General features: G+C 41.1%; 1 protein-coding gene across 7 annotated transcripts in view; it reads right to left on the minus strand.

The window, feature by feature from the left end:
- HECW1 (HECT, C2 and WW domain containing E3 ubiquitin protein ligase 1) overlaps positions 1 to 20,641 on the minus strand; it is a 359,505-nt gene extending 338,864 nt beyond the window's left edge. For 3 of the 7 annotated variants that reach the window (XM_048839115.2, XM_048839117.2, XM_048839116.2), the window contains exon 1: positions 20,389 to 20,641. In XM_048839115.2, the coding sequence (XP_048695072.2) occupies positions 20,389 to 20,418 (30 nt within the window). In that variant the 5' untranslated portion in view covers positions 20,419 to 20,641. The remainder of the gene's footprint in view (positions 1 to 20,388) is intronic. The other 4 variants (XM_048839114.2, XM_075125600.1, XM_048839113.2 and 1 more) reach the window with 2 other exon arrangements.
- Positions 20,642 to 24,917: the final 4,276 nt, after the last annotated feature.

Genomic DNA, 24,917 nt, shown 5'->3' on the forward strand with positions numbered 1-24,917 from the left:
TTTTGGAGGGTTGGGATTTGGTTGGGTTTTTTAGAGTGTACAGAGGTGTAAATGTGTAAACACTACTTAACATTTTTTAGCAATCCCCCAGAAGAAAACATAAAATCATCACTGACAGAGTTTGCAAATGACAAAAATTGGGGGAATGGTAAATAATGAAGAGGACAGGTCACTGATATAGAGTGATCTGGATCACTTGGTAAACTGGGCACAACCAAACAGTATGTGTTTTAATAAAGCTAAATGTAAATGTATACATCTAGGACAGTGGTTCTCAATCCATTTACCATGGAGGGCCGCATATGCAGCTCTCTATGTATTATGTGGGCTGCATCCACGCAATATATATACTACCTGTATGGCCTTGATGATGTCACATGGGCCGCAACTGTGTGCTGACTAGGCCACAAGCGGCCTGCGGGCTGAAAACCACTGATCTAGGAACAAAGGATGGACGCCTTACTTATACAATGGAGGACTCTATCCTGGGAAGCAGTGACTCTGAAAAAGATGTCAGAGTCGTGGTGGATAACTTGCTGAACATGAGCTCCCAGTGCGATGCTGTGGCCAAAGGAGCTAATGTGATTCCAGGATGCATAAACAGGGGAATTGCAACTAGGAGTGGAGAGGTTATTTTACTTCTATATTTGAGACGGTGCAACCTCTGCTGCAATAGTGAGTCCAGTTCTGATATCCACAATTCAAGAAGAATGTTGATAAACTGTAGAGGGTTCAGAGAAGAGCCATGAGAATGATTAAAGTATTAGAAAACATGCCTCAGTGACAAACTCAAAGAGTTCGATCTATTTATCTTAACAAAGAGAAGGTTAGTGAGTGTCTTGATCACAGTATACAAGTACCTATGTGGGGAGTAAATATTTAACAATGGGCTTTTCAGTCTAGCAGAGAAAGCTGGGAGGTGGTGCTAGACAAATTCAGACTGGAAATAAGATGTACATTTTTAACAATGTGGGTAATTAACCATTGGAACAATTTACCAAGGGTTGTGGTAGAGACTCTATCACTGACAATTTTTAAAATCAAGATTGGATGTTTTTCTAAAGATCTGCTCTAGGAATTATTTTGGGGAAGTTCTAAGGCCTGTGTTGTACAGGAGGTCAGATGTGATAATCACAATGGTCCCTTCTGGCCTTGGAATCTATGAATGTTGTGGCTATCATTCTTATGGTGGATAAGCCTTTTCCAAGAAGTAGTTTCGCAGCAATTCCTAAACACATGTAGATTCTACTTCACCTGATCTTCTCTGGAAGTTTGTTCCATAGCCAGACCCCGTTGGCCAAGAAAGCTTTATCCCCAGCTCTTGTGTGCTTTGTCCTGTGCTCTTTGATCTACATTGTCCCTGATAAGTACAAGTGTCTCAGTGGTTCAAAGACTGAAATTTGGTCTTTGATGTAGCTGTCTTCAACGTAACTAGAGACCTCATTTATGCAAGTGCAACTGTCTCCACATTGAACAGTTAATTGCAAGAAAACCTCAATTTAGATCAGATGTCAGGCTTTGCTCCCAATCTTGTCTGAGCATGTGGCAGCGCACAGCTAAAATGAACAAGGCAGCCTGGAACCAGAAGAGACTCAAATCAAGTAAACTGTCTGGTACTAGACAGCAGACCTGAAGGATAGGTTGTTTCTATTTTTATTGATATTGCAGACAGCAAAATAGCAGTTCCTGGTTAAAGGGAGCCATCAGCTGATAAAGGGTCCTCAATATTACCCATTAATTCCTCTCAGTGCTGTGGAATAGGACAAAGGCAGCAAAGAAATGCAGCTTTCATGAGAAGAGAGAAACCAGGCTCTAACCCCAAAAAGATGTCCATGCTGTTGCCGCTCTGGAACGCAGATGTTCTGTCTCCCAGTCCCCAGCTTGCGCCACTAGATTATCTTCATCTCCAGACTTGGGAAAAAGAATCCAGGAGTGATTTCTTCCAATGCCACTTCTTAAACCACTACCCCACACTAAGCCACAGAGACAAGAAGAGGGAGTATGTCAGTATGTCTACATGGCAGCTGGGAGCATGCCTCCCAGCTCAGGTAGACAGACTTGCACTAACTCTGCTCAAGCTAGCAGACCAAAAACAGAACTGTGGCACAAGCGGCAGCTCGGGCAAGCTGCCTGAGTCTGAGCCTGCACAAACCCTTGGATCTGAGTTCCAAGCTGCTGCCCATGTAATGTCCACACTGCTAGACCGCTATTTATAGCGTGCTAGCTCAAGCAGAGGTAGCAGGTGTCTGTCTACCCAGGCTGGTAGGCACTCTCCCAGCTACAGAGTAGACCTACCAAGGTGCTTCTCTCTTCATGCATTTGGTGAGCCTGGGCAACAGGAAAAAAGAGCAGCAGAAGGCCTTTGCTCCTGTTTTTAATATCCTCTCCCACACATAGATATTGACTCCAATCCTTTGCTGATTTCCTGCCAGCCAATTCTTGACCCCTTCACCTCCAAACAAAGGAAAGGCAGAGCTTGGTACAGAAATGAACACACACAGTCAACATGGTAAGTGTCATGGACTCACAGGTTGTGCCCACTCTTTGCCCGTGTAAGCATGAAAATCTTTTGAGAATCTGGTGCCTACTGATTAAAGGGATATAGGCCCTGACTAAAAGTCCATTGAAATCTACAGGAGTCTTGCCATCTACTTCAGTGGGCTTTAGATTGGGCTTTTAATGAACACTTACACTGCTAATTATTTGCACCCTCCAAATTATACTCTCCAAATAATTTCCACTATTTACAGCTGCCTTTATACCATCGATGCATATGGCCCATTCTCTCAAAATTCCTGTGATGGTTTAGTAAATATCATGTAGCCTAGTGTGCAAAGCATGTATATAGACCCACGATGGCCATTGTCCCTTGACATTATCAGCCTGACCCACTAAGCTTTTAAAGAAGCTTCACAGACTACTACTGGGATATTGATTATAAAACCTGGCCTTAAAAGGAGTAATTAATTAAAAATCTCTTTCTACCTTTCTGTCCAGTGTCAATATGCACAGGTTTTGCACACTGTGCAACTTCTTACTGATGGGCAGACATTGCTAACAAATTTCTCACTCTTCTTTTGGCTTTTTGGCAGTCCACAATGGGTCATTTTTAATGCAATTTCATTTCTTAATTAAGCCTTCCCTGCGGTATTATCACTGGGGATTATTTCCATTTGATTCCTTTATTTAAGAACAGAAAGCCTGAGTAAAAAGACTCTCCCCCTGCTTTCAAAGATTTCCTTCCAATTAACCCTCAGAGAAGACGTGTGTTTTAAAAAGTATATAACATTCATGTTCAGTAAAAAAAAAATCTCATTATAATAATGATCAGGGGATTGCAAGGAAAGTGAAGATAGGGCCAAATTAAAAAAAAAAACAGAAAATAATGTTTCCTATCCCAAATTTTACAGGACAGAGATTCAACTGCACAAATGGGAGTCAGGCACTCAACTCTCATTGAGTTTCAATGGAAGCAGTTTGTTACCTCTTGTGTGCTTCACAATAATTGTTGCTTTTCTTAAGTTTGCAGTTCCTGTATTCATGGGACTATGGGCAAATCTCAGTTTTCATTTTTTTTAAAAATATGTTTTTAGGCCTCATGACTGCAGATAAAAGCTTGAAAACACATCCTCTAAGTACTCCCAACACCAGAAGACAAAAAGACCCCAACCTGAGATTATTTTTAAAAAAAAATCACATAATTTTTAAGCCAATCATGTGATTTTTGAGGAGCAATTCATGATTTTTGAGGGTTGGCAATACTGTGGAAAGTGGGTGCCTAACTGCCCCGTGAGCCATAAAAACCTCCCCCCTACGTGATTATGTGCTAGTGACTGTATCTGTGTGCTTATTGCTGGTCACTTCCTTCCACTGAATGTTAGATCATGCACATGCCACGGTAAAGCAGTAAAACAAAGTCATAGTAGACAGGGAAAGGAAAACAGCAATATCCTATCAATCAGTGATACTATACGCAGGAATGAAAACGCTAAAAGTGTTGCAGAGCAGCATCAAGAACAGCAGCTTATTCAGCGAGAACATTTTAATTCAAGGGTGTGATAATGAGGTTTTCCTGTATTTTAGAAAATGTAATTACCATGCTTCTTACTAATATACGGTGTCACCTGATCTAATATAATACGTATATTAACATTACGCAAAGTCTGACCATTAAGAATTTATATCATGCTGCTCTGGTCCTTTTCAAAACATAAGTCACAGTCCTTGCCCCAAAGCCTTACACAGACAAGATAAAATACAGCACAACAGTTCAGATAAAAAGGGGAGCGAAGAGATGAGTTGTGAAAGACTATTCACAGAAGAAGCAGGTCGTAGAGAAAGATTTGAAGGAGGAAAGAAAGGAGTCACTCAAGCAGTCACCTACTTTTTGTTCACCAAGTAGAGGGGGTAACATCAAAAATGTTGCAATACCACAAGGTGGGAGGAGAGGAAAGGAGCAGTTGGATATAAAGTCTATTAAGCAAAAGTGAGAGGACATGAAATGGAGATGTAGGTGGCAGTGACATTATGCAGGAGCCTGAAGGTGAAAATGAGCATGAATTACATATGGTAAGGAGATAGGGAGGCAGTAAAGGGATTCAAAGAGGGAGTGACATGCTGAGAGTGACAGAAGTGAGCTGTAGCTCACGAAAGCTCATGCTCAAATAAATTGGTTAGTCTCTAAGGTGCTACAAGTACTCCTTTTCTTTTTTTAGAGAAGAAAGACTACGCTGCAGGAATGTTTGGTCTCCCTGCCAGTCTGTCCAACTGAGAAGATAACAGTAGGCAAGTTTAGAGATGGGTATGGGGAAAGGTTTTAGTACTGGGGATAGAGAGGAACTGAAACTTTTAGTGACATTAGAAAGGATTAAGAGACTGTAAAAGGAGCAATCAAAGAAGACACCAAGATTGCAAGCCAGGAAAAAAAAATGAATGTGTCAATGGTAATACAGAAAGGAGGAAGTAAAGAGGGATTAGAAGAAAAGATAACAGATTGAGTTTTGGACAGACCCAGTTTGAAATGGTTGTGGAGCATCTATGATCAGGAGTACAGGTGGGATGCAAAACTGCACAAAGGAGCTGAGATTGGAGGAAGAAAAAGGTAGTTTTGAGTGTCAGCACAGAGATAGTGGCTTTAAAAAACAGGAGTGGAAGTGGTGGTAAAGAATCAGAAGAGGAGGGGACCAAGGACAAAACACAGAGATGCCAAAGATAAAGGAAGAAAAGAGGATAAGGTTCCACCGAAGCGGACACCAAAAGAGAGGTCAGTTACGTACGAAGGGAACCAGGAAAGAACAGATCACAGAAATTGAGAGAAGAAAGTAATCAGCAGTGTCAACAACTGCAGACAGTTCAAGTGGAATAAGAATATACAAGTGATCCTTGGACTTTGCAAGACACTTTGCTGTATATCAGTTCCTGAGTTTTGGTAGCTTCGTATCTTTTCCATAACCACTGCCAACAGGTCAGTTCCGTCCCTTTTGTTTCTTGGTGCATCTAGTGTAAAAAGTATCTCTGAAACAGAGCCCAGTCTATCACCACATAGCAAGGACACATAAGGGCAACAAAGGGGCCTTTATGCCAAAAGGGACTCAATAGAGAGGCTCCACAGACATTCCAAGGCCTGGCATGGAGGAGTTCATTTCACTTTATCTGCCTACTCAAGCTGCACTCTGCCATAAGGATTTGGCCCTACCTGTGGTGTAATATAAGTCGCTTGCTGCAATATACATTATAATTTTACGTAATACCAGAATTAAAGTCAAGACTGTAATATGGTATTTATTACTTTTTAATGTTACCCACTCAAAATAAACCGTACTTGTATAAAAAGTCTTGATACTTTCAGAATAATAAAGTTGCCTGGAGAAAGTTGGGGAAATACAGAACCATGCTTTTGAGAAATAACCGTTACTAAGAATATTTTACTTTTTTGTATCTGATTCTGGCTTCACTGCATTTAACAAGTGAAAACTTGCCACAACACTGGCATTTTACAGGTTGAACAATAAGAATGACATAACACAGGAATGGCAAAATAGCTTGAATACTTAGAGGATGTTGATACAAGGTGGCAGAGGTGATAACAGTCATCTCAAGAGATCATGAGAGATTGGTCTATCCAACTCCCCTCCAGCAGGTATCCATCAAGCTCTGGTATGCTGCTGGGGCAGTGCCCAGACCAAATGGCAAAACTTTAAACTAATCACATTATAGTGCACTAGTAAACTTATGCTTATCCAGAAGACAAATAGAGTACTACAACAAAAGCAGCTCCTTATTTAAGTATGAATCTACTTATTTAAATAGATTTTCACTATAAGAGTTGATTTTAATCATCCACAAAAAGAAATTAACCTTCCTGAAATTTTGCCTACCATATCTTGAACAGAACAGATTTATTATAAGAAATACCACTCTTAGAACAATAAAAAATATCGATTAGCCTTCTCTTATTTCATTATGTTAGATGTTACATCTTTAGAAGAGAACAATGAAACTATGCTACTGCTCCAGAAGAATGTGCTCTGAACAATGAACAAATGAATGACTGAGCAAACTCACCCACTGAGAAAAATGCAATCTTTCCACATCAAAATCTCAATACACCAAGCAATATAAATAAGGGCTTGAATATAATGAGAATGACTTATAGGGAAGCATATGAAAAAAAATCGTGCACATTTAAGATTGTTCACCACAGAAATGGGAAGTAGAAGGCAAAATGCCCTTAAAATGTTTTTTGTGTAGTAAAGGCTATCATTCTCCTGCTCAATAAAATGAAGTCTGGTTCTCACTTTCATGGTAGATGTAAAGTCAAAACAGTACATTTCCTTCTTGATTAAGCCCACTTTTGAACACTCTGCTGTAGCGATCTTGCCTTCACTGCACTAGAGCATAGCACAGCTGGTTAAAATATGGACCTTTACTTTTCAATTGAATATAAGAGGGTCCCAATTTCAGTTGGAAACAAAGGACCAGAGCAATAGAGCTATGCTGATTTACACAACCTGAGGTTCTAACCCAAAATATTTTAACGTTTTACATGCAAGCATGGTACTGTGAAAAGGAAATGCCAGCTTCCACTAGCAGGGTGCTTTGAAAAAGAGGGGAGGAGATGAGGATGTGGAGGAAAGAGATAATGATGAAAGGATTCTAGCAGCAAAATGTTTGTTCTCAACTACCACAAAAATATCTGCAGAAATCTGGAAGAGCACTCTAAGGCTATGTGCACTGAAAAAGAAAAAAGGAGAATAAAAAAGGAAACAGGGGCCTAATATAAAATGATTTTGTTTAGCCATAATCTTTTTTTTTTTTTGAGAATGATAACACATAGTTCTGTTCCTCCCATAGGTTAACTTGCTAACTTGGTTGTGTAGCCTGCAATGTGGTTCTGTGGCCTGCAATGTGCAGGAGGTCAGATGATCATGATGGTCCCTTCTGACTTTAAAGTCTATGAGTCTATTGTTTTCTTTTGGTATCCCATTCTTAAAAGAATGTGTTACAGAAATGTTAGCAGAAGTTCTTTATGGCCTTCAACCCCGTAGTCCATTCACCTGTAACCCATGAAAATATAATACAACCCATCACAACTATTTTAGACCTCTTTAGCCAAATGCATCTCGAGTGTAAGGCCAGTGATTTCAGTGGACTTAGGTCAGGCATGAGATTGGACCCGTGGCTAAAAAAAAAAAAAAAGGTGGGGAGGGTGCATAGAAGACAGTTGTAATTTTACACATTCATCCCGGTTAAAAAGAGCTCAGCAACAGTCAGAATTTCTGTTCTTCCTTTCATCCTGAATCTCAAAGAAACGTCAACATTTCCTGTGAACCAAAAATTCTGAAAAATTTTAATTTCCAAAAGATCAAAACAACCTTATCAAAATGCTTCAATAAGATCAAAATGTTTTGTTTAAACTTTATTCTTTTGACTTATACTTATTACAATTTATAATGTACAAGAATATATTAATATAACATAAGACAGTCTAAACAAGCATTTCAACCTTATAAAAATTAAACATTTTTATAATTTTTCATAACAAAATTAGACAAATTTGATACGACCTAATGAAATGTTTTGATTTAATCAGAACAGCGTTTTCCAACAAAAAACAGTTCCACTGGAAAATTTTCCATCAACTCTGTTAGAAGATTCCCTTCTCCCCACATGCACATATATTGCAGCACTTCGTATAAATAACTGTTTTATATTTGCACTTCATCAGACTGCTTTTGACAGGTTCTCTTTCCTTTCTGTGTGGGAGATGAGCAACCCCAAGAGAGGAAAGGAGTCAGCAGCAACTTCACTAGGGTGATCAGAGCACCTATGCATAATAATACATATATTCAAGAAAATGGACGTAATGAGATATTTTTTAAAAAGAGAGTTATGGCAGCCTCAGAGCAGCCTGCATGGAGATGAATTCAGCTCTTTACTCTAGTATTCAGAGAAAACATACATAATTATTACACTGTCTTAGCAACTGCCATACCAAATAACCTTGATCAACAATTCAGAGGTGTGCCTAATTTGCCATGTCTCTTGTTTTAAATATATAATTCATGGATTCTTTATAGATCATAGTAATGCCTCTATCTTACATTCTGTATTGTGACTTAGCACTTGGCTAAGACTTTTCAGGGCTTCTTGAACCCTGCTTCCTGAATACTGCTACCTGCAAGATCCGACTTGGGAGCAGGTGCAGCAGCGCAAAGATGCAATGTGGTAAAAGATGAACAAGGAAGCCTAGTTCAACAGCAACCCTGCAAAGGACAGAGAGAGAAGCAAATTGTCGGAACTTAAGTGCAATACAAGAGGGAGGAAGGATGGAAAAGGAACATCACAGTAAAAAATTAGTTCACTATCTCTAAGAAAGTCTGCTCATCAGCTCTGAGTTTCTCTACTAAAATGCTGTTCCACTCCAAAAAGCAATTATGTAAAAGTCGCTCCTTTTTAGTCAGCAGTTCTGCTACTTGTGGTGTATTCAGAGTTTACCCTCTGACTTCAGTAACAAGAGATTTTACTTCCCTCTATTACTGTCAGCCCTGCAGAAGAAAAAAAAAGTTTGAGAGGGAACTAAATTCTCATCCTCCTCATTCATTGTCAACAGAATTGACAACTAAACTCCATTAAGAGGGCCATGTATGTCATCCAAACATCTTCAAATTATGCCTTCTGTTTGTTATACCAGTATAACACATCTGAAAGTGATACAGTTTACATGTGTAACTGAAGGCAAAATGTGAAGACAATAAAGTGGCCCTGGAGTAGGAATTTGGCCTAGAGATTCACTATTACTGGCAATTGTGCACAACCCAGAAAGAACACAGCTTGACTTTCAGGTCCTTGGCTGAGTTTGAAGGGCTGGCAGTTGGGGGACGGGGGGGAACAACTTATCTATTAGCAAATTTTAACTGAAAATCCCCAGAACACAGTAAGTGTGGGACCCCGTATTTATTTTACAGTCTCTTTTCAAAGTAGAATCTGACTTTAATTATCAAATATATATGGAAAGTTCTCTCATCACAACTTGGAAAATAGAAGTCTTTACTCATGGTTATTGCACATAGTCTCCATTTTAGTCAAGGGTATTTTTACATATTTTAGGACTACTGGATAAGGCCCTAAATGTATATGTGTTCTCATGCACTGGGATTTCATCTCGTACTTCACAGCTGCCCATATTCTGCTTTAGCCACCAAAATCCATACCAAGAACAGTACCAGAAATCCGAAAACTACTGCATTAACCAAGCCTAACAGAACCAGTTTCTTCCAATTAAGACATCATCAGGACAGATCTCAAAAAAAGAGCAAAAGTATCCGACCAAAACTCAAAAAGTTAGTAACTAAACAAGGCGAACTTGGTCTCCCTGTGAGTAGGGTGACCAGATAGCAATGGTAAAAAATCAGGACGGGGGAAAATGGGGCCCTATAAAAGACAAAGCCCCTAAAATCAGGACAGTCCTGATAAAATCAGGATGTCTGGTTATCCTACCTCTGAGTTAACAGAAGGCCAGCAAGTAGATTGTAATGATTCTGAGAGAGACAGTAGATCAAAGAGGTCACAAATCAACCAGACTGATCATATTCATGATGAACCTGTCCAAGCTACTAGCTGGTACACTGTTAATCAGCACTCTCCTTCATGATGCCTTACCCACTCTGTCTATTTCTTGCCATGCTGCGAAGAGAATTGGAAGAAAGCAAGCACAACTTGGCCTCTTACAATCCATGAACCTGCTAATATTTACATATGTGCATGACTTCAATAAGACAACTCAAGCGAGTAAAGTTAGTGGGACTACTTGTGCACCAAAAGTTATAATGTGCATAGAGCACTTGCAGAATTGGGTCAAGAAAAAAAGGTTGCAAGGGCCATATTTAACTTACAGTCAAAAGTCAGAATCATACATTACTAACAAATAATTCCCACAAAAGAAAATTTGCATCAGCTAATTTATTTCCAATCATTGGAAAAAGAATATTACAATAAAAACCTGAACACACACATAACCCAACCACCCACCACCAACTTTTATTGCCAGAGATTAATTTTCTTGTACAAAGAAACACCTTGCTAAAATATATTTTTCTATTAGCTGTGCATTATGATGTGCACAAAGAATAAAAGGACATGACATGTATTTTATGAAATGCTCTACCAGGTTTGGTGAAATGTTAAAATGGTTCTTAGGGATGGACGAACTTTATGATATTCAAGGCTCACGGATTGCTTTTTAAACAAATGTGGAGGGTTCCCACAGCACATTCTCATTCACACTCTGACAAGAGTTTGAAAATACAGAAAACGCCCTTTCCTCCAGTCCAGCCATCTCCTCCTGTAGCCTCTTTTGGGATATCACTTCTCCCCCCTCTTCCCACAAAAGTCAGAGGAGAAGCAGTTTTTGTAGAATGGGGGAACACCAAGGTACACTCCGACCCCAGTCTGGGCAGCCAACCCAATTCTGAGCATCCAAAAGTCATATTCACATGGAGGTAAAATGTACAGCTATCAAGTCAGATTCTGGCTCTCTATTGCAGGTGTACTAGGGAGAGAAGAAAGTGCAGGAGAACCTTCTTCCCATCCCTGACTCCTACCTGGGAGCATCCAGAACACCAATGTTCACGCTAAACTCTCAAAGAGGGTAGGGCAGCAGGCAGATCCTATAGCTCCAAAAAGGAGATTAAGGACCTGCTCTTTAAAACCAGACCTCCTGAAGGCATGCTTACGTTCTCTGGGAATTGCCACTCAGCCCCTTCCTCTTCCTCCTCCTCTGAACCTTAGCAGCAAGGAGATGTCAAGCAAAACTACAAAAAGGCCCATAACATTCTACTGTACCTCCATTAAAGTCCCACCTACATTTCCTTCAGAGTCATTGTTCATTACTAGGGGAAAGCAGAAACCATGCCCCAATCTTTCCCTTTCCCTTCCAGTGATATGAAAATCCAGTGTTTGAGACACAATAATTTGTTAGCCTGGCCTAGGCACTTTATGATATGGGATCTCTCTGCACCTGCTTCTTCCTTTTATGCAATTGGACGCACAAGCCAGAGATACTTTAGCATTCAAGACATTTATGCTGAGATGATATATTTTAATAATTTGTTAGTATTGTCCTAGTATAATTGCTCAAACACAGACATTATGTTTTTTGCCTACATCACGCTATTAGGTACAACCAAGACAATATTTTAATTTAAGAGAATTATTAATCCATGTTTTCATTGTGTGATGAAGCCATTCTGCAGATTGTTTTTTAATTTGGGGTCCCAGTTCTCCGCATCATCCCTTGAGTTAATTTATACAAATATCTGCACAAATATTGGCCCCAGGTACAGCAAGAAACAGAAGGAGCAAGGAGAGAATGCCATAGCCACATTGCCACCTCCGATTTCAGATTTACTGGCTTTATAAAGACACTACAGAATATAAGATTTTTTATTCTCCCAATATGGCACTGTGGCAAAATGCTAGATTATGATCCAAGACACTACTGAAAGTGCAGACAGAATTGTAATGTCTAGGTGGACAGTGCCCCTTTTAGTTTACTATTTTGTTTTTAATTATATAAAGTAATGAAAAAAAATGAAGAAAAATAAAAAGAGAATGAACTTTGGCCTTCATAAACAGTGTTGCCAATTCTCATGATTTTATTACAAGTAATGCAATATTTGATGTTTTATCGAAAACCCCAGCTCCTGGAGTTATATGATTATGTGAGAATCTCAGCTTTTGGGAGGGTGGTGGTGTTTGTTTTTTAAGTACGTTTCTAGTCCTCACGTTTGCAGAAAAAAGATTAACAATGTGACCAGAAGGTATCTTAAAGACTCAAGAATCAGAAATAGATAGAAAGAACCCAACCATTTAAAAATATCTCATGATTTGGGGGGAGGGGTTCCAACTCATTATTTTTGAATGTTTGAGTGGGCAATACAGCATATATTTCTGTTGCTTTGGATCTGATGTTAGCATGATTAGAACAAAGTTTCAAAGCTTGGGACTGGCAAAATAGTAGCCCATATTCCTTGTGATGTTCAGTTTTGGATAGATAGTAAAAATAGGCCAGATTCTGCAGTCTTTAATTGAACAAAACTCCCATCATATTTAGTGGAAGCTTCACTCAATTTTGGACCATGGAATTTGATTTAATAATAGTCTTTCCATCTTGGCTTCAAGTTACTGTTATGACTCAGTACATATATGTAGTATTGCTGAGTCATGGTGCTGACCCAGCACTGCCTACTATTTAAAATTATATGATGCATTCACATTGCATAATTTAGCTTTGTCAAAGAATCTCATCCATAATCTCTACATATCATGTACAATTCCATAACCCAGACAACATACATCTTAATGGCTAATGGGCCTTTCATGAAGCCTGAACAGTATCAGTTTGGAAATCTGATGTTCCAGCTTCAGAATTAAATATTTCATCTACTGCCAGATGCATCTTATAGTTGCAACAAAAATTTGCCATTTACAATATGCTGCTTCACACAGCATATACTGAATGCTCCTCCTCCAACAAACATATATTTATATGCAAAAAAGAAAGCATTTCTATATAAACTCAAAATGATGAGTGTACATTGTACATCTTTTCTACCCTAATTAATTATACAAGCCAAATATTGCATGGCCAATAAATGATAGATGTGCAGCACTAAATGTGACAAAACAACAGTTTGCCATTTTGCTGAGTCTGCAATAGGATACTGGCTGCAAAATAAAATCACATACCTTCTTAAAGGAATACTATCAGTATTGACAGGTCCCAATTTGACCTACCTTATTGCTTCTTATATATGTTAGCAAAGTCCCTGTAATTTATGTTATACCAGTGTTGGTAGGTGTGTGTTTGAAAACAATGCTTCAGTAGGATTTTTTCCCTTTGGGGAAAAAGGAGTGCACCACCAGCACAGCAGCACATTTAGGATTTGGAGACGGTTACCCCCTCTATTCTGTTCTCAATTCAGACTTTCTTAGAATTGCACCAGTGTACATGAGAGAAGGATTTGTCCTAATGTCTCTTTAACCCAACACCCATTCTTTTTTTTTCCTTCTTACTCTCTCCCTCCCCCATGGCAGGAAGGAGGAGGAAATAACAAAAATTAGAACTTCTTACTCCTTACCCACCCGTGGCTGGAAGGAGCAGTAACAGAGATCTTCCCTTTTGCAAAAGTATACCATGATAGCACACAGTGGTTTTAAATTAATATTGGCAAAGCCTGAAGCACATTGATCAGTGCATCCAGACAACAGCTCCATGTGAAATTTGGGATTATCCCACATGAATTTCCCCTCCAATAAATCCTATACTCCACTGAGTTGCAGTTTTCCCAGATCCCAAAAATCTGGCTCTGCAGCCTAGTGTGTGGTCACGAAGTGGAAAATCAATTCAGTAAGAAGACAGATTTCAGTTTCTAGTTTTCAAGATCTTATTGTTAACTAAACAATATTTTTAAAATGTAAAATATATAACATAATAGCACCTTAATTTTCCCAGATGACTACTGAATGGGCAGATGGATGACAAATCGTTCTATCAGATCTCTTTAAGGTCTGTGTAGACTACATGTAAGAAATTATTCATTTAATCCAAGTTCAGTTTTACCTAAATATAGGCAATTCAGTACAGGAGACCTTCTGTACATACTACTGTTTTAGGAGTTAAGAACTCTCAAGTTTAAATGGGTTTTAATTTTGGGACAAACATGTATTTCAACCTAAAGACCTAGATGGGAATTTAACTTCAGGCTTTAACCAAATGTCAGTGGTCTACCAGTAGCATGGCCACTCATGCATGCCCAGAATACCAGACATCACGGTGCCTATGGGAATGGCATAGGCCTGCCCCTATGCAGAACGTGTGAAAAAGAGAGGCGTCTTTACTCAATCCATAAAAATGAAACCTCAGCAAAAGTCTCAACAACAGCATTTTTGACGGGTATGCACACATTTTCTTCCCCACCAACCTTACGTTCTCCATTAAGGGAATGTTGGCTGCACAGAGTTCGCAAAGAACTTTGGGATACACTACTGTGCCCTGATGTCTAGGATGAGTTTGGCTGATCATTTATTTTGAAATCTCAAAACAAGAGCATGAGGGTTCTCCCTTGTTAGCCAGGTAATGAAACAGCATAAAAAAAGTATATTCAGAAGTACCATACTTTATTATTTGTATTATGATAGCTGCTATAGTCCCTACCCAAGATCAGGCACCATTGTGTTAGGTGCTGGGCAAACACCTAGTGAGAGAGAGTCCTTGCCCCGAAAAGTTTACAATCTAAATAGAAAAGTTAGACAAAGGGTGAGAGGGGAAACAAAGTCACAGAGAGATGAAGTGGCCAAGGTCACCCAGAAGGTTAATGGCAGCCCCTAGACTAGAATCCAAATCACCCCGTATCCAGTTCAGTGCCTTATCCACTCGATCATGCTACCTCTTTACATGGTATTCATTCTATCACAAAAAGAGGGCCTGATTCAGATCTCACACTGGTGTAAATCAAGAGCAACTTTCCTGACACAGAACCAATATAAAGAAGAGTAGAATCTTGTTCACAGCCTCTAAAAGTACTCAGGGCCTAGGATTTCAAGGAAATGGGCAGTCAAAACGCTTAAGCACAACATGGCCCATGCTGAAATTCCTAATCAGGGCTACTTCAGCTGAGCTAATACATCCACATCCTTTTTTGCTTGAACAAATGAATACAAACAGGTGTTTTTTTCTCCCATGGGATAGACCTGCAATCCTTAATTAGCCAAAACTCCTATTGACACAAATGGGACAGTTATGAGAGAAAAGAATGCAGTCAATCGCAAATTCCCTATGTGTTCTTTACTGGGGTTGGATCGTGGCTCTGATTTTCCACTATCTGCACCATGTGGAAAATCAGGGCCACCATCCAACCCCAGTAAAGAATACATAGGGAATTTGTGATTGACTGCATTTTCTTTTCTTACACCTCTCAAAAATGGTATGAATGCTAACATTTGATAGTGTTTTACACCCACTTTGACCTGACTGCAAAGAGGTGTAACTGAATACACATGGTGTAACACAGTAAAGAATGAGGCCCAAGAAGCCCAAATGTCATCTTTTGCCAGCTGCTCATTGGTCAATGCAACAGAATGGCATAACCTGAAACCGCCCACCTGGAATAAATGGATTATTCAATTATAGGATGTCCTAGCCATAGAAAAGATGACAAACTCTAAGAATGACTCATAAATCAGTTCCTTTACCACTTGGCTACCATTCATGGAGTATGACGAAGATGATCCTAGCCTGAAGAAGCCAAAGAACTGGCTAGCTTTTCTTCTTATTTTTCAAATATCTTGATAAGCTCAAGACTTGATTGTACATCATTTATTGGAATATGTGGCCAGCATGCCTTTTATTATTAATGTCTGCACTTTTACTTTTTTCTCGTCACATCAGCATGTGTTTTTCACTGGTATGCACAGAGAGACACAAGAATATCCTGTTTTCTATTTAAGAATAAATCTCAAGGTAACGGTTATGTCAAATTTGGCCCAAATTCTAAATTTCATGACAATAAATGTTTACCAAATCTGATGCCAAATGACAATGTATTTGTGGAGGTTTTTAAAAAAGAAAATAAATACTTACCTACAGTATTTGCCATACAGTGTTTATGAGATTGTGCTGGTCCATGGAAACCTGATAGTAAAATGGACCAAAAATTAAAACCAAACAGAAGTTTTAAAAAGAAGTGAAATTGACTCGTCTCTTTATTGTCAAGACGGAGAGAGATACTAAAAGTAAACAGTTAAGCAAAAGTAGCAAAAAAATAAAATGGGAAGGTGTTTCAAATTCTTTGAATTTTAATGGTCAGACTGATATACCATAGATAACACATGAGAAAATAAATGTGGGTATATATTTTAAAAATATACGCCAAATCATCCTCTAGGAGGGTTATTCATCTAGATGTTATTCATCTAGGTTTTGACTCTCTGGCCAGGCTTACACTCGGGAATTTTACAAAATAAATAAAAATGGAAGCACAAACAAAAGCCCTGGTGTAGACAAGATTCTGGTGACTTCCAGTGTGTTTACCACCATGTTAGTTACATTTACTGGAAAGCTGGTTTAGCTAACATTGCAGTAGAAATAGATGTGGTGGTGGGAGCCCTGTCTACACTAGGGCTCCCAATGAAACTGTCATTGGTGGGATTTTTTTTCTAATTCCCAATATGGACAAGGCTAATGAGCTTCCACCTAGTATTACCATCACAGTGGTGGTATTTGCCCCTCCAGAACTGAAAGGAGTTCAACTTCCAAACAGATAGATCTCCCAAGGTCTTGGCAGATCCACAAAGGCACTACGCCTTCATGCTGCTTTCTGACCTCCATGGCAGCACAGCCTCCTCAGGAGCCATTCTGCTAATGCCTTCTGGATGACCACTCCTTTTAGGGGTAGGGAATTTGCTGTGCAGAAAGAATTGTGTTAGTTAAAGATGACAGGGTCAGCATTTATTTAGTCCAAGGATCCACATGGAGTTAGGGATGGGGTGGCAATACATTGCCAAGGATAGTTGCTGAATGCAGACACTAACCCTCCCTCTACCAGCTCCCCTATTCCCCATCTGCAGTCCATAAGCACTTCCTTCTCCTGTTTTCCATGGATACTTGACCCCGGCTCTGCCCCCGGCCCTGCCCCCACTCCACCCCTTCCATGAGGCCCCGCCTCTCTCCCGCCACCTCCACTGAGCACACAACATTCCCACTCCTCCCCTCTCCCCTCTCCCCTGCCACTAGCGTGCAAACAGCTGTTTGGCGGTGGCTGGGCGGGAAATGCTGGGAGGTAGGTGGAGAAGCAGGGACGCGGCACGCTCGGGGGGGGGGGGGGGGAGAAGGAGGTGGGGCATTGGGGAGGGGAGCTTGGCTGCCGGAGAGTGCAGAGCACCGACTAATTTTTTCCTGTGGGTGCTCCAGCCCCGGAGGGCAGTCTATGCTGCAGTCTACTTCCTGCAATGTTTAGCCTCTCTGTGATCAGGAGGGAGAGAATCCTACAGAGCCGGCATTCCTCCTTTCTGTGCCCCCCACCAAACCGCAAATGCACTGCTGTTTGCACTCCTTCCCTTGCAAGAGTGGAGGGGAAAAACTGACCCTATATGATTTTAACCCTGACCGTTTAATTCCCCACTCTTCACTTCCACCTGCTCTAGTCCTGAAGGGGACTTTTTAAAAACACTAATTGAAATGTTACAATCTCCTTTGATCCATCATTACCTTAAGATACTGTAAGAAGGACATTGGGGAACTAAAATATTAATGGATAGTGAGATCTTTCTTGAAATGGCCATATTATATAGATGTTGAAAATCAAATGGGTAATAAGTGAATACCTTCATGTCTAAGTTTGAAGAAATGCCAGTTAAATTGTAAGTGCTTGTCTTCAGGATAAATTGTACATCTTTGTCAACATATGAGAATTTAGTAGTGCTGGCAAAAATCTATCATATAGACTGGAATTTTTAGTTTGGGATAGAAGTGAGCTGTAGCTCACGAAAGCTTATGCTCAAATAAATTTGTTAGTCTCTAAGGCACCACAAGTCCTCCTTTTCTTTTTGTGAATACAGACTAACACGGCTGCTACTCTGAAACCTGTACTTTTTTTAGTGGATTTAGGATAATAAAATGAGTCTGAAGTTCTTGATTTGTCCAAATTAGGGTTGGATTTATTTATTTTTAACAGTTTTTGCTTGAGTAAAAACTACTTAGGAGTCACTTAACTTATGTTAACTTAACTCCTTCTACCTGTTTAGGAATCCAAATTCCGAAGTGTGTGCTTGCAACACACTCCTTAATACGTTATACAAGAGATAGTGCATGGCACATTTTGGTTCATTTACTGCTCTTCTCAAGCCCTGACTATGCAAAAACTCTGATTTTAGCCAACTCTTCAATTCAATATTTTCAAACTAGAACACTACAAACAAACAAACAAACAGAACTAATAGTTAATCTGGAAAGACATACTGTTTCTTCCCATACCTGATTGGGAATTCCATCACAGGATTAATGTTGTACATTGACAAAAAGCACACTGCTTTTTAAGTTTATTTCTGGTGCTGGCAAATGGAAATAAACATAGCACCTATGTATCCCGGTGATGTGTGTATTTCAGAGACAGGAACAAGCCAAGTACAGACTGCAGCCAGAATACATGCTGTACTCCATTTACAAAAAACAAACACTAGACAGAGGAATGATAATCCCTTCTTAGTGGAAAATCCAAATTTTCAAAATGAATCCCCAATCTAAAATGAATTACTGTAATAACTACAATCCTAGTATGGTCACTGATCAGAAAGGCACAACTGACAGCCTGCTGTGTGACATTTTTGGTAAAGCAGTTCCATATCCCCTAATTGCTGCTCTCTTCCTATAGGGATACGTGCCCCACTGAATCAGATAGCAGGATATTAAATGCATGAACAAGAGGGTAGCAGAAGGATTCTCCTTTAGTCTGAGTGATTGTTGTACAGCCTCTCTACGCACTTCAGCTGAGTGCAGCGTAAAAAGGTACTACTGCAGCTCTAAATTGAAGGATACAAAAAACTAGATCCAGGCCAAATTATTTTTCTGCAACTATTAAAAACAAATTACACAGGCTGTGGTGCAAATTGAAGCCAAATTAACTGTATGTGCACATGCTATGCTAAATGATAAAAGCAGTATCTGACCGTTTTACAAGCTATATTTTTATGACTATGCCAATTGATCTTAACATACTTAAAATAAGTGGTGACAATTCAACTGCCTATGACAAGTGATAAAAGACTTAAAATGTTATGATGTAATAACAAAAATAAACGTAGCAATTATACGATTATCTCAGAACAACATAGAGAAAAAAAGCAAACAGTTTATGTTTAAAAATGTGCTGCATTATCAAGGAGCCAGAAACTGAAGGGAGGGGAGCCCAGATAATAATAAACATCATCAAAAATCCAGTATGGGACTCTTTATTGTAACCTCTATGTTCACATTCTCAAAGTGAGGCCAACTACTGATGGCATGTAACTCACAATAATTCTACATTATTTGCTTGCTAGTGAAATTCAGATGACAATCGTTAAGCAAATAATCAAACACATCCTACATGCTGTCCTGAGAACAAGATCCACACCACCGTTTCCCGCTCCCCATCAACACAAGCATCCAACACACAGCATACATATGGCTTTCCATTTCCCTTCCCAGATCGGGCAACCCCAAACCAGCAGTGGGACTGAAAGATGCTCTGAAACAAATGACATGGCACACACGCGCGCACACACACACACAACCCCTGCCACTGCATCTTGAGTTCTGTATCAAACGGGTGAGGCAAAGCTACACATTTGCCATCCTAACCCTTCAGCCAATCATCTCTACCTGTTTCAGTCCAACAAAACAAATTGCCTGGGGGAAGGAGGGCTTCTTTGTTGTATGACCTGCCAGCCCATGCACGCTAATATAGCCAGCAGCATGGACCATTTACCAGAAGGCCCACGTCTTAATAGACAACCGGGTCCCTTCCCTCATTGACAAGAGCCCACCCTTCCCCAAACCAAGCAAGCTATGAACGTTATTGCTGCCTTTTTACCAACACCCAGGCTGTGCATCTGACCCCCCACACCTCCCGGTTTGCAGAGACAACCTGTCATGGGGGGGGAGGGGCGGGCAACTACCTCTCCCCACCCACCCCCCCGCCTCGTACCAGGAGTAAAATTAAGCCTCCCCAGGGGCGTCCAGGGCCTTTTCTTCCCCTAAGAGTCGAGGGAAGAAGAGCCCATCCCGCCGCGAGCGGCTGTGCCTGGGGTGGGGGCGGAGACGGGAGGGAGGGAGAGGCGGCAGCCCCCTACCTGGAGGATGCCGGCCCGGGCACAGATCATGCTCCCCCGCGCAGGAGCCAGGGCGGGTTTTAGATCCCACACGTGCGGCTCCTGGGCAGGCGCGCGGCAGCCCGGGGCCGCGGGAGAGCTCAGCGCCCGGCCCGCGCCGCGTCCCCTCAGCGCCGGCGGGGTGCGGGTGTCAGTCCCGGGCGGAGACGCCCCACAGTCCAGCAGCACCGGCAGCCGCACTGGTACGCCTGCAACGCTAATGCCGCTGCCGCTGCCTGCTCCCTCCTCCTCCTCCTCCTCCCCCCCAGCCCTACCTCCAGCCTCCCTCCCCTCTCCGGGTACCCGGCGGATGGAGCCAACCGCAAGCCGCGGCTCGCACTCCTCAGCGCCACCCGGCCCTTCCCCGGCTCCGGCTCCTCCTTCCCCGCCCGCGCACACCGCCAGCCTGTGCTGAGTCTTCCCCCATCGCACGTATCGACTCCAGCACACTCACACGCCTGCATGGACGCGTGTCGTGGTCCAGCACGCTCCAGGAGTGACACCGCTTTGGAATACACCTCCCCACACAGAGATGTAACGCACACACACACACATAGGACTTGGGACCCAAGACCCCCAGTCCAGGCTCCAACGCACACCTTTCGCCCTGAGCATGGTAGTTCACGGCCACCCCTTCCTCCTCGCAAATGGAATGGCACGCACGTGCACACCCGACACCTCTGCAGCCAGAAGGTCCAAGTCACACCTAATTCCCTCGCGGAATTCACCACTTCCCCGCCCCCCTCACGCATAGAATCCGGGACACGCTCATTTAATGCAGCACGCACAGGATTACACACAGAATCCAACAAACGCACACTCGGATTCCATCCATCTCACCCATACACACACTGGCTCTGAGTCAGCTCTCTCGGCTACGCTGGCACAAATGGGCAGTAACTATTGCAATCAAAGCGGTTAGCCTGGTGTAAGTGAGAGCAGCACCAGGCCAAATGAGTCCAGCTTGCCTTCTTCTCCATTTCCTTATATTGTTTTCAGATCCCTCCCAATGGCTCTCCCCTAGCCCGTTATCCTCATGGGTGCTCATCATCAATTTCTTTCTCTCACACAAAAGAGACCTATCTGAAATGATAGCCCGGGAAGGCACGGTTCCTGCTTTAGCAGCTGTACCTCCCTCTCTTGGGGACCACGCACCATTCAATTTCCTTCCTATCTAATTGGGGATCTCTGCGCTCTCTCCTCCCCCACGCTCCCAGTACTGAGAGCATTTTACGAGTTGCACTTCTTGACAAAGAAAGGTGGAGATCTCCAGCTGTAACGGGCAGCGTACTGGTTGCAAACCACAGCTAATGAACTGTGAAAAGGTGGCACGCACTCATTACGCCCATGTAGGTTCCGCATTTGTGCTAGCATCGTACTCCTGCATCAATCAACTCACCAAAAATAGACAAGAAATGCTGCTGGGGGTTTCCAGTGAGCATCCACAGACAAGGTATTGTATATGCATCCATCTGGTGAAGGAAAAGAAGGAAGGCACTTCCGCAAAATATCTGCTTCGGGTTTCAGCTAGAATAGATGAAAGATAGATGGCTTTCTAAAATTCTGCTTCCCCACTCAACCCGAACAAGTATTTTTTTTAAATCAGCATGTAAAATATCATTAGTGTTTTCATTCATCCTGGTGAAGAGCAGCTGAGTATGTTTTTTGATTAAACTGGCAAATTTTCATGGCAATTTTGCCAGGCTCACATAGAACTTAATTTGTAACCTGACTCCATAGATTCTGAGGAAGTGACAAAAAAAATTGCACAGGTGTTCCCAGTAGTGTTTAATTCATGGTCAAGGTTGAGCAGTGGTTTCTATACCTAAGCCCCTATTTTTAATCATCTATCAATTCTTTCAGGACTGAAATTTACCCTGGTTGGTATCACCCCAAGGGTAGTTTTTCTTAGGAAAGGCTTGAAATCAATCGGCTTAGTTATTTTTTAGTTCAAGATTTTTCTAAAATATTCTTTTCCCATTGTGAAAAACGTTCTGGCATTTTATATCAACTAATTTATCTTAAAAAAGAAAATAAAACAGAAGAAAAAGTTGAAACTTGGCATGAGCATAGTCTTCACCAACGAAAGAAAGTCAAGCCAAGCTTGGGGGAAAATGGTTCAATATTTTAATCATCCTTAAATTATGGGATTACATAACCTGTGCAATAGGTCTATAAAATCATGAATGGGGTGGGGGGGGAAGTATTATTTACCCTTTTCCACAATACAGAAACCAGAGGCCACGCAATGAAATGAATATGCAGCAGGTTTAATACAAAAAATAGGTAGCACTTTTTCCACACAATGCACAATTAATCTGTGGAACTCATTGCCAGTGGATAGTGTGAAGATCAAAAGTATAACTGGGTTTAAAAAAAACCCAAAAACACCTAGATAAATTCATGGAAGATAGGTTCATCAATCGCTATCAGCCATGATGTTCAGGGATATAACCCCACGCTCGGGGTGACGCTAAACCTCTAACTGCCAGAAGCTGAGAGAGCAAGACACGGGTGGATCTCTCCAAAATTTCCCTGTTCTGTATACTTCCCCTGAAGATCTGGTACTGGCCATTTTTGTAGACAGGATACTGGGTAAATGGACCACTGGTTTGACCAAGTATGTCAGTTCTTAGGTAATATACCCCAATTCAAAATAAACATAATGCACAAAAGTAACATATGTAACTGTGCTAGGTGCAGTACAAAAATAAAGTAAGAGACAGTCACTACCCCAGTGAGGTAAAATCTAAAGCCCTGACCCTACAAAAGACACATATACAGGAGGTGAAAACAGAGGCAGAGTTGAAATGACTTACCCAATGTCACGTAGCAGGCCACTGGAAGAGCTGAGAATAGAACCAAAATTTCTTGACTCCCAGTCCAATGTATTATCTATTAGACCACACTGACTGCCCAACAAATTGAACTTTTTTTTTTAAATCCTGGAATGTTCCTGATGTAACTCGATGTTGTGCGTTTTCTTCTAACAAATTTTCTTTCCAACTGCAGAAATGTATAGAAATGGAATACAACGTCTCCCAATATAAAAAGGCAGCAGATTTTTATTCTACAAGTTTCAGTGCACACAAATGTGATTTTACAGATTAACACAGCAGTGTGTGTGCATGTTGAGGGTGTTCCTGTGAATCAATATAATCTTAGGAGAGCATCGAAAAGCTGTCAAATTACTGAGGAGGTCATCACAGCCAACGAAGGTCCCAGAGACAAGTAATTTAGCAAGATTTTATTATCTGTGTTTAAAGAGCACAAAATTATTTTAGAAGCAGTAATAGCATTGCAACTATGGAAGCCAAAGCAATGATGCAAGGGCATCAGATGAATGTCTGAGGGCAGGGATATGGCTAGCAATTTGAAATATGTACACATATTCTGGCCACCCCAGCACCCTCCTCCAACACTAAACCAAACTGGCCATTACACACAGAATGATCCCTAACACAGTTGAGTGCAGTTAGTTACAGAGATCTAGCAATGAAATAATTAAACCTAATGATCTCCCAGAAAGTTGTGTGCTGTGCTATACTATACATGCCTGCCTACAGTACACCCATTCGACCAGTTGTAAACGGATTGCCTCAGGGTCAGGCAGGGATTCCTCATGTCACCATAACACATGGGACATGGGGAGAATCCTATTTTTCCACTTTCTCAATCATTCAATACAAGCAACCTTTAAAAGTTGGAAAGTGGACAAGAGAGACCTAAAATTTCATCCAGTTATACCAATTCCTGTGCTCACGACACCTGAAATGAGCACAAATTTCACAGCAGTAACTTTTCTATGTTTCTGAATTAGCTAAAATGGAGAAATCAATAGTGCAAGTGCTCTAAAATACACACTGCTAAATCCAGCAATCCTTACTCAGCACTCAATTCTGCCTTTGTAGAGGCAAGCCTAATGTCAGGGTCAGGGCTGAGCCACATCGCACCACAAAGCACAGTGCCTTCCCAAGTTCCTTGGAACACAAAAGAAATGTGCCTCTTAAGGGAACACACCATGCATTCTACTCCATGGCCAGCCAACTTCTTCTAGACCTGACTTGCCACACTTTGTGGTTGATAATGGCCCTAACCCCATACAAACCATTCAATGCTCTTCAATAGTGTGGAAAATGCACTTCTGACAATAAGGAGACAACATTGCAGAGAACAGGCAAAGACAAAAAAACCCTCAGAAAGTCTATAGACCAAAACAATATAAAGCGAAAATCAGTTCTTGGTTTCACCAGTGTAATTTCAATGAAGTCAGTGGGGTTGCACCAGTGTAACATAGCAATATTTTGCATATATGTGAGCGAGAGAAAGGATACATGCGTTCATATTGGCACAAAATACATACATTAGCAACATGTGGTAAATCGCATTTATCATGTATCTTTGACCCCCTCATCTGCACTCAGACCATAATCCATCCAGCTGGGTCCACTTCTAACATTTCAAATCACAAAGCCGCTTTGAACAACTGCCAATGTTTTATTTAAAAAAGT

The sequence above is a fragment of the Caretta caretta genome, chromosome 2 (genome assembly GCF_965140235.1).
Source record: "Caretta caretta isolate rCarCar2 chromosome 2, rCarCar1.hap1, whole genome shotgun sequence".
NCBI classification, from domain to species: Eukaryota; Metazoa; Chordata; order Testudines; family Cheloniidae; genus Caretta; species Caretta caretta.